Source organism: Tiliqua scincoides, chromosome 5 (genome assembly GCF_035046505.1).
Source record: "Tiliqua scincoides isolate rTilSci1 chromosome 5, rTilSci1.hap2, whole genome shotgun sequence".
Classification (NCBI taxonomy): domain Eukaryota; kingdom Metazoa; phylum Chordata; class Lepidosauria; order Squamata; family Scincidae; genus Tiliqua; species Tiliqua scincoides.
The window spans coordinates 45,210,154-45,224,303 of NC_089825.1; the positions used below are offsets into that span (position 1 = coordinate 45,210,154).

The 14,150-nt window shown below is 49.0% G+C and overlaps 1 protein-coding gene across 1 annotated transcript; it reads right to left on the minus strand.

Moving 5' to 3' along the window:
- Positions 1 to 1,048: 1,048 nt before the first annotated feature.
- Positions 1,049 to 9,636, minus strand: EOMES (eomesodermin). The gene is made up of 6 exons (XM_066629153.1): positions 8,808 to 9,636; positions 5,419 to 5,573; positions 4,700 to 4,821; positions 4,236 to 4,394; positions 3,639 to 3,700; positions 1,049 to 2,617 (listed from the first exon to the last, which is right to left on the minus strand). Exons 1-6 carry the CDS (start codon positions 9,605 to 9,607, stop codon positions 1,882 to 1,884), a joined length of 2,034 nt encoding a protein of 677 aa, XP_066485250.1. The 5' UTR covers positions 9,608 to 9,636; the 3' UTR covers positions 1,049 to 1,881.
- Between the last annotated feature and the right edge of the window lie 4,514 nt (positions 9,637 to 14,150).

Here is a 14,150-nt window from a genome sequence, read left to right on the forward strand (position 1 = left end):
CTTTAAGCAGCCATCAGTCCCCTTCTAGTTACTCAGCTCTCAGAAAGATTGATTTCCACCCTGTCCTTGGTGCCTCCCCCAGGACTGTGAGCCCAGTCCTATCCAATTTTTCAGGGCTAGTACAGCCATGGCAATGGGGCAGGTGCTACATCTTGCGGGGGGGGGGGGGCAATCACAGAGGCCTCCTCATGGTACATTTGTTCCCTTACTTTGGGGCTGCATTGTGGCTGCAAGTTGGATAGATTGAGCCCTGAGGCTGTTGCCCCATGCACATCCTTCCTAGGACATCTTTCCAGGCACCATGGCCAGGCTGGGTTGCAAATGCAAATGCATGATTGCCAAGAGGGTGCATACCTCCTCCCATAAGCCTTTTGAAGTGGTTAGGTCCGCCCTGATCATTTATGCAGCAGTACTATGAAAACACAGGCAGGCAAACTGAAGAACATGCATGGCAGGAGTCACCACCTACCCTGGAATATTCAACCAGGATTAGATCTGCAAATGGGCACCCGTGCTTGTGCCCCCCATGGAGTGACTTCTGTGCTGCCCTGAAATTCAAAAAGTATTGGAGAGCAGCTTGCACTCCTGCTTATTAAGAGGTGACTAGCGCTGCAGGTCTTAGAGAAAAGATGCTGCACAAGCACACTAGCCTCAAATCAAGTGAGAAAGAAATTAGCCCACCCCTTCAGTGTGTATACCCTATGTATACCCTTCAGTGTGTATATCCTATGGAAATTTTGCAGGCTCTGTCCACTTTAACCTCTCTGCCAAAGTCCGGTCAAAGCAGTTTCTTGCTTTCAGCTGGTCCATGCTAGCCTTATAAGGACGTTTGTATGAAAGGTCCTGCTTCAGACAGTCTTATGGACAGTTACAGGCATACAGCTGCCCTCCACAGTTAACAGAAGCAAGAAAAAGCCCCATCCTTGCAACACATTTATTAAAAATTATGTACAGACAAGAACCCCACCCCTAAATAAACTAATGATTTGTTTTTTTAAAGTCTCTTGTCACCTTTCAACATCTGATAAAATTATTTACAGACCCCAGCAACAGCAGATACAAACACACAGGCACACCCACACACACTTTCCAATTGAGAACAGCTGAAAAAATACATTCACTATCCACCAATAAATAGATATTTTGATGTACTCTCAGCATCAGTGTCCACTATCAGCTTTTAGTTGCTTAAGAAAAGAACTCCCAGCTTCACTCACTCAACTGTACTGTAATAGACTAAAACTATATACAGAAATTTTTGTCGTATTCTACGGTGTACCTAGGTAGACAGCTGTACATTTAATACTGTAATTTTTGCTACTTCCATAGGATTCCTTTGCTGGCAAGCTTTCTTCCAAGGCATTGAGAGTTGCCCAAGACAGAGCCAGGTTTAGCTATTAAACAGAGAGGCTTGTTCTTGCCATAAAATGATTCTTCTATAGATAGAACCTCCAAAGTGATCATCACTTGCTACTCATGGGTAGCCATTTGTTCAAGAGGCACCATTCATTTAGAGAATACTCTTTGAAAGTGCACAGCATTTTCCTTGTTGGCCAAACTGCACTTTTAGAGCCCACCTTCCCCTAGCATCAGGATCCTGTTTTATGATCTCCCTCCAAATCTGCTGGGGAGGAGTGGGTGAGAAAAAGTCATTTTGGAGTGCTAACCTGTTTCTTCGCATATTTACCTGCAGAAGTCAGTCAAAAGCTTTGGCACTTTCTATAGAATTGCACAAACACATTTCAAGGTAGTAGGTAAGAGTTCCTTCAACAACACATGTCAAGGTCTCAGTGCCACCACTGAAAGGTATAGCCAGGCAAGTTTTTTAAAAAAATAAAAAACCCACGCACATACACACACACACCACCAAGACTCAGACCCTTAAGAACTAGTATAGAAAGCATAGTAGCTCATGCCTTTGGAAGTGTCTTTGCCATAGTCCTCAGCATTAATATCCTCACACTTCATTGTTGGAGAATTTTCATTGCTTGATGTGCTCGGGGAGAGCCGCCTTCTTTTACAAGCACCAGTGTAGACTCCTGAATCATTTGAATCAAGAGACTTTATGGATGGTGGAGTCTCTATCCAGGATGACCCCATCTCTTCCTTCACTTTCTCCTTGGAAAGAAGGTCTTCAGAGAACCCAGGAGGACTTGTTCTGGAGGTCCAAGGTAGGCCAGCAGACATTTTCCTCTGATAAGAACCTCGGCTCCCCCATCCCGCCATGGAGGAGAATGTTGGATCGGGGTAATATCCCAAGGCATGGGACGTCTGAAGGGGCAGGGACTTTATACCATAAGGGAGTAAGGTACTCGGAGAATAGTCAGTTTCATAGGAGTTCATGTCCAGTTTGTTGGCCCCCGGCTGCTGGACCGGTGTGACAAACCATCTCTGGGGAGGATTGGTCACCTCTTCATTCTGCTGAGGTGAGAGGAGGCCATTTGTCTGAGGCACAGTTCTTTCCCCATTATAAAATCTAGCTGGTGGCAGGTTGTTGACAAACTGCTCTTGGAAGAAGGGCTGTACGCTGTACCGGGCTCCTGGAACGATCTGGTGGGATCTAGGAGAATCCGTGGGAGATGGAGTTAATCTGTCATTTTCTGAAGCTGTGTACATGCTACAAACATAAGAGAGAGAGGCTAAGATACCATTTACCATTTAAATAGTTGGTCTCAGCATGCAAGGAGGCTTCGGGCCCAATCCTACCCAACTTTCCAGCACTGACGCAGCCCCCAAGTAAGGGAAGAAATGCTCCCTTACCTTGAGAAGGCCTCTGACTGTCTCCCCACCATAGGATGCAGTTCACACCCCACAGATAAGGCTGCATCAGTGCTGGAAAGTTGAGTAGGATTGGGCCCTTAATCAGGCACCAAGGATAGTCAGTGTCCTGTTGATACTGATATAGTAAGTTTAAGTCAAGCCAGCCTGGAATCTGATTTTGCAAAACCTAGCACTCTGCATATCTGTTCTGTTATCTACTAGATATAGTGTAGATTACTTAGGGCCCAATCCTATCCAACTTTCCAGCACTGGCGCAGCTGCAATGCAGCCTTGAGGTAAGGAAACAAATGTTTCCATACTTTGAGGAGGCCTCTGTGGCTGTCTCCCCAGCATAGGATGCAGCGCACACCTCATTGGCAAGACTGCCCTGGAAAATTGGATAGGATTTGGCCCTTATACAGCATAGTCCATCTAAATATGTGATCTGTAACATGAGTTTTAGGCTGAGATTTTACAGTTTAGAAGATTACTGTCTGGTAGGCACCGTTTTAATTTTCTCATTTCCCCCCTTCTTTCCCAATTTGGCCGAGGATGGAATATTACTACAAGCAGCAAGATACTTTGGGTTTAGCTTTGCATTCTGTTTAAAAGCCAATAAACTGAACATACATTACAAGACTGCACCTTTTTTTCCAGAGCAGGATTGAAGTTGTGCACAAATTCTAATGACCAAGCCAGGAGGAAATAGCATCTACTGTGTTTTAGTTAAGGGCAGAGCTCAAACTATTAACTTGAAAACCCATTTTCAACTAGGCAAGAAATAGTTTGCTTAGAAGCAAGACCCGCAGTTCAGCCTTTAAAACCAAAGCTTCCCAGACATAAATGACACCACACAGAAATACAAAAAGATGACTTACGAATCATAGTTGTCCCGGAAGCCCTTTGCAAAAGGATTATGGTCAATTTTAAGTTGTGTGATCTGGAAAAACAGGAACAAAAGGTTACTTCCAGATCTTTCGTATTTTATTCTTTTAACTCTAATCTAGTGATTTTCAACCTTTTCCATCTCATGGCACACTGACAAGGTACTAAAATTATCAAGGCACACCATAGGTTTTTTGACAGTTGACAAGGCACACCATGCTGTTGGTGGGGGCTCACATTTCCTAGTGGCTCTACTAATAAATGACCCTCCCCCAAACTCCAAAGGCACATCTGCATACCATCACAGCACACCAGTTCGACACAGCACAGTGGTTGAAAATGGTTGCTCTAATCATTACACTAGCAAAACGAGAGGGGCACTTATTCACTTTTCCTGTACAATTACAACACTGTTTACAATTCCCTAACACAGATGAGTAAAAAAAGTTAACACTATTATATACAGACATCTTGACTTCTCTCTCAGCACTCCCTTATCTTCTTGTTAACTTAAGGGCATGGGGTCTTAAATAGCTATAATGCATCTCAAACAAAAGCTAATCAGCATAATTAGCATACTCAATTCTTACATCAGTGTTCTGATATGCTGTAACAGCTATGAATTGTGTTTCAGGGAAATTAAAAGTCTGTGTCTTCGAGGAGTCATTCATGTCTTCCACGCCATCTTCAGTCACTTCTACAATATGGAGCCGTGGCTGATACTTGTGGAGAGACTGCAGCACTATCATCTGGAAGGACAGGACACCCAGTTTAGCCCTCAGCCTCATCTCTGAGTGTGTAAGACCATCAAGTTATGCAATATTCTTAAGGCAGGGCCATTTCCACCCACCGTCCTGGGGATAGGAGGGATGCAATCTTAAAGGGTCAGCTGATTAGATTAGTTTTGTAGACTTGCATTGAAGACTTGGAACTGATGGCCCAGCTCCAGAGAATTCAGAAGTTTCTTGTCTGCAGACCTCATTCCAAAATCCACCATGCAGTCTTCCACGCAAATTCTGGAGTGAACTAATTCCATTAAGAAAAACCACCTTACCTGAGTATTATTATTATTGGCGCCTTTGTTATTTGTAAGTTTCAGTTTCCCAAAAGAGATCTCCTGCCTCATCCAATGGGCTCCAGTGTTGGGAGATTCTGGATGGACATAAACTTTATTGCCTGTTGGCAAAAAACAAAAACAAAAAACCAAGAGTCAAGAAAAAAAGTTCCTTCCCTCTGTGCTAAAGGAAGACGCATCATCAGATTAGACATAGCTCCAAGAGTAAAAAGCACACAGGCATGTACTGAGCTGCCCAGTCTAAGGCAAAGCCAGTACAGTATTAGCTGCAGTCACACAAATAGCTCATTTCCTGTTGGAGTGTAGCCATTGGCTTTAAATGATTGAGGGTCTGTAGGGTCCATAATAAAGAGCCACAGTGCCACAAGGCAAGCTGCTTCTCCTGTCATTTCCTAGCTCTTTTAAGTCACCAAAATCCTTAATTTTATCTCTCCTACACCCACAAAAAGACAATGACTGCCAAGTACAAGTCATTTTCCAGAGAAGGTTCATGGCCTTGCATTGCAAATGCTAGCTGAAGAGGTCATTAGCCACTGACCCCCCCCTCCCCACTGCAACCACAAGAGAGACAATGGTAGATAATGCATTTCCAGACTCCCCTCCATAAAGAAATGTGCAATACCTTTTGAATTAATCCATAAAAGGATTCCTCCCCCCTACCCTGACAAGATGCCCTTCCCCCCTCCACTGACCCTTACCTTGCATATTATTGTCTGCTTTCCCACAAGTCACCCACTTTCCCCCTTGAAAGCGCCAGTGGTTGGGGTCTGCCAATACCACCTCCACAAAGACATTGTAGTGGGCCGTGGGGTTCAGGCCAGTAATGTTGAAGCTCAGGAAGGGGAACATTCTCCTGCAGTTAGAAGAGAGACATTAAGAAAGAGGGGAAGGGGAAAAAATCTCCCCCCTCTGTTTCTTGGTCCTTGGCAGAGCACTCCAGCCTTGGCTAGCACCTGGGCAGAGGGCTGGAGGCAGATGGCGGCTCCCCTGGTGGGTTTTATATTTAGAGAATTGCAAGGAGGGGCTTTGGCTTCCAAGTTCTTTCTGCAAGCAATAGAACAGCTAGCTTAATTGCTCCAGGGAAAAGAGACCAAGGAACTCTCCTCACAGTCCAGGGGTAGCTACAACACCTCCTTCCCCATTGGGTCACTTACAGTACTAAATTATATCAATCCCTAGATAGAAAGTTTTGGATTTGAATTTTTTATCTTTTAAAAGAAAAAGAGAGTACATTTTTCTCCATAACCTCCATAATCTTCCTCTTGATTAAATAAATTATGCTATATTGACTATATTCTCATGCATCAACTCTCAACTATGGTACTCCTGAAAACAAAGCCAGCATAAAGGGGTTCAGGTGTTCACTGATGTAACAATTTCACAAAAATTAGCAATGCCCACATTGTCAGGAAACCAAGGCTTGTAGTTCTAGGTAGATTTCCTAAGGAGTACAGCTACCATCCTATGCACACTTTCCTGGGACTAGGTCCCACTGAACACAGCGGGACTGAAGTCTGAACAGACCTGCAAAGGATTGCAGAATATCTGTTCTGATTTAGTGTTTCGCCATGCAGTGTTGAAATTAATGTGTTAATAATGTCTTGATTGATGTTCTTTTTTACTTGTGATACTTTACACTTGATTATAAAGCTTTGTAAGCCGCCTTGGGCATTTGCTTAGGCATGAGAAAGGCAGGGTATAAATTTCTTAAATAAAAATAAATTGGGCTCTCCTACTGAACACAGCAGTACTTTTTATGCATAAGAATAAGATTATTCTTATTCTTAATAAGATTGCATTGCAAGTTCAGAACAAGAGGGGAAAGGTGCAAGAACGCATAGCTATATGAGGCCAAGTTTTTTTGTTTTTTTTTAAAGGGTATTGCAACCCATAGTCTTTCAAGCCCCATGTATTGAGGGGCCTGAAGTGGATCTCACCATACAAGGGCATAGCCCTCTGTGGCCAGGGACAGTGAAGTTCCAACGCAAGCAGTTCGGGTTTGCGGATTTTAAGAATGGTTAACTAAATTAAAAATCACTCCCAATTTTAGTCCTCTGACTCCTAAATGGGAAAGGAGAGAGACAGAAGTAATGTGGACGATGAGATTAAAGAAGAGGATGGAAAAAGGCCAGGGATCTGGCCAAGGCAGACAAAATACAGACACACAGCCCAATCCTATGCCTGTATACTCAGAAATCAGTTCCATTACAGTCAATGAGGCTTACTCAATGGGAACAACGGGGTACATATGTATGGCTGCTATTTGTGGATTATAGTTCTGCTTTTAACACCATTTTACTTAGCAGGCTGTTTTTTAAAATGACTAGTGTGGGCATACAGGAAGACATTTGTCTGTGGATAAAGGACTTTTTAACAAATAGGCTACAGTCAGTTAGGATGGACTCTTATTCTTCCACTCTGATAATACAGGAGCTCCCCAAGGCTGTGTGCTGAGCCCCTTCCTCTATTCCCTGTATACACATGATTGTACCCCATCACATAACACTAATGAAATTATAAAATTTGCAGACAATACTACAGTGGTGGGGCTTGTTAGCTGGAATGATGAGTCTGCTTATAGGAAGGAGGTACAGGAGTTGCTATTGTGGTGCAAAGAAAATAATCTCTCACTTAACATAAAAAAAACTAAAGAACTTATAATTGACTTCTGGAAAAAGAGGGATGTACACACACCATTATACATAAATGGTGAGGAGGTGGAGAGGGTTGCTAGTTTCAAATTCCTAGGTATTTACATCACAGAGGACCTCTCATGGATTATTAACACCAGTATGTTGATAAAAAAGGCACAAAGCAGTTCTATTTTCAACTTTAGTTGAAAAGCAGTATATAAATACTGTTATTAATTATTATTATTATTATTATTAATATTTTCTGAGGAAGCTTGGGAGGTTAAGTTTGTCACAGCGGCTGCTTGTGTCGTACTATCTTTGCACCATTGAGAGTGTCCTAACCTATGATATCTTGGTGTGGTACGGAAATTGCTCTGCAGGGGACAAAAAAGCTCTGCAGAGAATTATTAAGATTGCGCAGCACATCATCAACCTTCATCTACCAGCTTTGGAGGACATCTATACATCTCGCTGTCTGCAGAAGTCACATAGTATTCTGAGAGACCCCTTCCATCCGGCTCATAAGTTCTTTGAACTGTTGCCTTCGGGTAGACGATACAGAACTATTCAAGCAGCACCACACGATTCCTGAACAGTTTTTATCCCACAGCCATAATTACGTTGAATAAGGCGATATAGTTGTTACCATGCTCCTGGGCATTATGGTCTGTTATATTGTTTTTGTATTACGATGCATGTTGTATAGAATGTGTGGATGAGTGTGTAGAGTGTGATTGTTGGAATTGTAGTATATATTTATGCTTGCATCTCAAAGGTGCATAAATTTCATTGTGCTGTAGCACAATGACAATAAAGTTACTACTACTACTACTCCTCCTCCTCAGAGGTAAGTGTGCCTAGGATTGCAGCCACACACAAGAGAATCTCAGTGCCAGTCCCAACCCCGGCTCAAGATTCGTTCTGTCCTTTTCCATTTGACGGGCTCCGTCTTACTCAGTAACTCTCAGTTAATGAGTACAGCTAAAGTACAGCTAACAAGATGACCGACGATTCGGTGGGATCCAGGCGCACGAGGAGCCCAGTCCTAGGTCTGTCTACTCAGAAGCAAGTCCCATTGCAGTCAAGAGGCTTCCTCCCAGGAAAGTGGGGAGTCGGATCGCAGCTTAGAGCCGCGATCGCCTGGGAAGCGGAGGGGTGTCAAGGGGAGCCACCCCTCGCTGTCAGCTAGAGACCCATTCAGGACCAGGAGGGCTGGCCATTTCCAGTCCGCCTTCTAGGAGACTTTAGCTGCAATGCTATCCGTTCTTTCCTGGGATTAAGTCCCATTGACTCTAATGGGACTTCTGCCTAATGGGACATGCAGAGGATTGGGCTGCAATCCTACCCACACTTTCTGGGAGCAAGCCCCAATGACTCTAATGGGCTCACTTCCGAGCAGACCTGCCCAGGAGCGGGCTCTCCCTCCACCCGCCCGGACGGGGCGTCGCGCGTACCTGCCCTGCTTGGTGATGATCATCTCGGTCTGGTGCCGGTGGAACTTGAGCCAGAGCGGCCGGTTGCAGAGGAAGACTTGGGCGCGGAGGCCGCCAGCCCCGCCGGGCATCGCCAGGGCGCTCAGCCCGCCGCAGGAGCCCGCCGCCGCCGCCGCCGGGTAGGGGCTGTAGAGACTGCCCGGGGGCGCCCCTTGGCCGTACTGGTAGGCGCCGGCGAAGGGCGCCCTGCCCGCGGCCGTGGAGAAGCCTGCGGGGGGCGACAGCACCGATCCGTAGGGGTAGCGCGCCCCGCCGGGCGCCTGGTAGACGGAGCCGGCCTGGGTGCCCCCCGCCGCCCCCGCGTAGGGGAAGAGGGCGCAGGGGCCGCCCAGCTCGCCGCCCCCGCCGCCCCCCTGCGGGCCGGGCGACTGCAGGTAGTAGCGCTCGGGGCTGAGGCCGTCCAGCGAGTAGCGCGCGGGGGCCGGGGCGGGGGCCGGGGGCAGCGCCTCCTCCTCCGCTGGGCAGGGCGAGCCCTTGCGCCCGCCATCCGCGCCCGCCGCCGCCTTGGAGGGCCCCGGGCCGGCCACGAAGGGGGGCGCCTCGCCAGCCTCGCCCTCGCCCAGCAGGCCAGCCGGGGGGCCCGCGGAAGCGCCGCCGCCGCCGCCAAACTTCTTGGCTCCCTTGTCCAAGTCCAGGCGCGCCGGAGAGCCAGCCCCGAGGGGGCGCGCAGAGGTGCCAGCCCGGCCGGGCGCGCCTTCCAGCGGGTAGAAGGCCGCGGGCAAGCCGGCCACGCCGCCCAGCAGCTGCTCCCCGAGCTGCATTGCCTCCTCCGCGCCCCCGGGGCCCCTCCGCTCCAGCAGCCCCACCAGAGGGGCGCGCCCCGAGGACGCTCCACGCGCAGCACCAGCAGCTGCCCCCGCCTCGTGGAGCGCCCGCTTGCCCGTCCCTTCCAAGCCACCCCGCGGACTACTGCGCGCCGCGCTCCGGAGCGCTGATATAGGTGCGCCCGCCTTCCTGCGCTCCTGCAGCCGGGGAGGGGCTTGCAGGCGGCTCCAGTCCGCGGCTCACCTCCTCTCTGGGCGCCCCCCCATTGGCTGAGCTCGCCGGCACTGAGCTCATTAGGCGGCTGCTAATTGCCACCAGTCACCTGGGCTCCTAGGGGGGGGCCTTTCTGTATATCCTCCTCTCTGGTTTCTACGGGGCCTGGTGCACCAGGTGAGTTGGGCTCAGATCTGCTTTGGGCGAGCAGCAATGGGGCTGGGCTCCGCTTCTTGGAACTGCCCTTACTTGAGTGGGCCAACAGCCCAATCCTCTGCAGGTCCACTCAGAAGTAAGTCCCATGGAGTCAGTAGGGCTTCCACCCAGGAAAGTGTGGCTAGGATTGGGCTATAAGGCTGCAAGCTTCGCCACGCTCACCAGAGAGGAAGCTCCACGGATTATAATAGGACTTACTTCTGAGTAGATGTGCCTAGGATCGGGCTCTAGGGCTGCAATCCTCTCCACACTTACCTGGGAGTAAGCCCCATTGACTCTAATTGGGACTTACTTCTGAGTAGACATGCAGAGGATTGGGCTTTTGGTTGGTGGAGTATCACTTTTTCCCCCCTCGCCTCCTATCCCCAATTACCTGGGAGTAAGCCCCACTGAATATAATAGGGTTTACTTCTGAGTAGGCAAGCATAGGATTGGGCTCTCCGGCTGCAATCCGATCCACACTTACCTGGGTGTAAGCCCCACTGACTATAGTGGGGCTTACTTCTGAGTAGACAGGCCTGGGATTGGGGTTTTTCGAGGGTGGCTTCTGGAAAGCAAGGCCTTGCGCTCGGGCTGCCTTGGCGAGGGGGCTTTGAAAGCACAGGAGTGGCAGGAGATGAAAGGCCATCGGGGGTCTCGGAGCGCAGCGGTGCGACTCTGCGGTCCCCTAAGTGGCCATCTCCCTTCCACCCAGGGGGCCCCCTGCCCTGATGGCGCTAGAACATTCCCCCAGCAGCAGGACTCAAAGGCCGGGGACGTGGTGGATCCACATCCCATTGAAATGCGAGAGCTCGCATGCGACAGAGTCTAGACTCCTCTCTCTTTCTCTCGCTCTCCGCGGCTTCTCGCCTGCCCATTTCGAAGGAGAGAAATCGATGTCGCCCCCTCCAATCCCTGCTAAGCTTCCCCGCCTTCGATGCAGCCGCAGTCACGTCGGAATGTGTCTGCACGACCTGCAGGGCGCTTCACACCTTCGTCGGGCTTTCCTTTCAACCAGGCTCAGGAAGGACGATTTGCACTCTGGGCTGGGGGACTCCCACCCTTCCTGAGCTTTGAAGCAGGGAAAGGGGGAGGGGACAACCAATCTAGTAAAAAGGTCATACTGGCCCCCCAAAGGCAGGCTCACCTTTCTCCTAACGCTAGAGAAAGTGGGAGCATTCCCAGTTCTCTCCCAAACTCCAGGGTGCAAAATCCTCTCCCTAGACCCCTTTCCAGGTCCACCAGGCAGACCGAATTGCTCAGTTGGGCTTTCTGAAAATGTGGCTCCCCCCCCCCCTTTAAACCTTTTCTGCCCAACGTTGCGTATACCCAACGGGGATCAAATGTGTACACCTGTGGGCTGGGCAGATAGGGGTTAAAAACAGGTTTAAAATGACACTACTGCTTGAAAGAGGAAATCGACATTGTCCACCTGATTCAGGCTGCAATCCTAGGCACACTTTCCTGGGAGTAAGCCCCACTGAAATCAAGGGGACTTCTGAGTGGATAGGCATAGGATTGGGCTGTCAAGCTGCAATCTTTGCAATTACCTGGGAGTAAGCCCCATTGAATTCAGTGGGGCTTGCTCCCAAGTAAACATGGATAGAACAGTGCTGCCAGGACCAGCGCTTACATGGGTGTGTGTGTGTGTGTGTGTGTGTGTGTGTGTGTGTGGGAAGGGTAGATTTGGCTTGAAATTCAGATCAACTTGGATTTTGATCTGGTCAATTTCGCGCCCCCCCCCTTCTTGAGAGAGCATCCTGAAAGTGAGCGTTTTGCTGCGTAGAGCTCATTCCTTGGGTCTTATCCCAGAATAAGCCGATTCTGGAGCCTCCTTTGCTTCTGGAAAAGGGCGTCTGGCAGGGGCTGTGCAGGCGGAGATGGGGGTCTCCTCTGGGTGCAAGAATTTCTGGGGATGGTTCCTGGTGGAGGCTCTTGTTTTGGAGCAAAAACATAATTTATACGATGCCACACACAGGGATCAACCCTCTTTGCAAGAATTTTACAATCAAATTAAAAAAATCACAATAAAATAAATTAAAATAAAATAAATCCCCCGGAGAAGCCCACACCAGGCATCACAAGGTACAAGAAAGCAATGGCAACACAAGGACTGCTTTGCCCCGGTGTTAAAAACTGAGGGGGACTCTCCCCTCCCCTCCCCTCCCCTCCCACTTTCCTGATAGATTTCATTCGACCTCGACAAAGCTTGATTTGGCAAGTTAAAACCCTTTCTGCCCAGCCCCCGGAGTACACATTTGATCCCTGTTGCGTATACGCAACGTTGGGCAGAAATGGCTTAAAACAAAACAGCAAATTCTAACCGAGAACTGGTTTAGAACGAGGGGCTCTTGTCGCCCAAATGAAATCGCTCAGTGGGATGGTCATTTTTTCCCCCCTCTCTGCAACTTTTATTTTTCCAATCTGAGCCCCATCGAAGCCCTGGCTTGATCAGCTTCATGGGACCACCCAAGGCAAGCGGGGAGTTCCATGACGTACCTGGTTCAGGAAACCAGCTCCCTGAAATTGACACGCGGTTGAGACAGAGAAGCGTCCGCAGTGCCAGCTTTTTGGGGAGGGGTGGGTGGGCGGAAGGTAGTCGAGGCTGTTGGTTCAGAGCAAGAAGACCATCGCCAGCCACAGCAGCAATTCTCTAGAGTAGACTGGTTCAGAGTGCGCTTAGCCAACGGGAGGATCGAGGGTTCCTCCTCCTTTTCTCCCTCCCTGTAGAATCCGGGCGAACAGAAACATTTCTGGGACTGGGTGGAAGCGACTTCCAAAACGGCCCTTTGCTCAGCTTTTCAGCCCTGTGCCTGCGTGGTGTGAGGAGAGAAGCCACTTTTGAACGTTGCACTTACTAAACACTGATTAAACCCTCTGAAAAAGACCGTCACTTGGTGACCTGCCTTCAAAACCTGTGCTCTGGGGTCGGCCCATCACCCAATTCGGAAAGCCAGGAGCTCGCCTTGGATCCTGATCCTCTCCACCTTTGCTCAGAAGGAAAACAGCACATTTTGAAGAGGAATTGACTTCCATATACAAAACGAGGATCGCTAATTTCTCCTCGTCCCTCCTGAAAGCAGATTGAAACCTACAGGTCTTTAACTTGCAGGTGACTCCTCTTAGGGAGCCCTCCTGCGTCTGGGATAGTAGCCCCAAATGTGGCAAGAAAAGGGGCTCTTTGGTCATCTGCTCTTAAAAAGATTGGCAAGAGAAGGTTGGCACAGATTTGGCCGAACAGTCGACAGGGAATTCTGTGTCTTCAAGCACCCGGTCAATTTCATGTCAAGTGCCTGGTCAATTTCAAGACCCTGGTCCTCTGTCGAGGAAGGAACGCTGCTCTTCCGCTTAGGCTGCAATCCTACCCACACTTACCTGGGAGTAAGCCCCATTGACTATAATGGGAGTACCGAGTAGACACGCATAGGATAGCGCTCTCAGCCCCCAGAAAAGGTGGTGGTGGGGTTGTGTCTTAAGGCACAGAAATGCAAACCCTTCCTCCTTCCCTTCTGCATTTCATTTTAATGCCCGCGTGGGGATTTCGCGCTTGGAAAGGTGTGCACTTCTGACCAGGTTTCAAATCAGCCGGATTTCAAGTCGAAGTCTTCAAAAACCTCCCTTGGATAAAATGGGACCTGGTTTTGAATCCACGCGCGTGGGATCGGTCTGCACAGGAACAAAATCTGTCTCTCCGGGGCTGACCAAGGAATGAACGCTGCACCTCTCTTCTCCCCCCCCCTTTCCCAGTTGAAACTGCTACAGACGTGGTCATGAGACTGCCAACAAAACTCCCAGCTCTCTAACAGCCCAATCCTATGCATGTCTACTCAGAAGTAAGTCCCACTCGGGTCAATGGGGCTTACTCCCAGGAAACTGTGGATAGGATTGGCTGTTAGTTATTCGTTTGGGGATTCCTTATTTTACCAGGCAGCTGCATTGTGAAGATCCTGAAAGAACCTAAGTTAAGGGCCCGATCCTATCCGACTTTCCAACACCTGTGCAGACCGGAGGTAAGAGAACAAAGTTCCCTTACTTTGAGGAGGCCTCTATAACTACCGTCCTACCAGAGGATGCAGCACACACCCCATTGGCAGAGCTACACCAGGGCTGGAAAGTTGGACAGGATTGGGC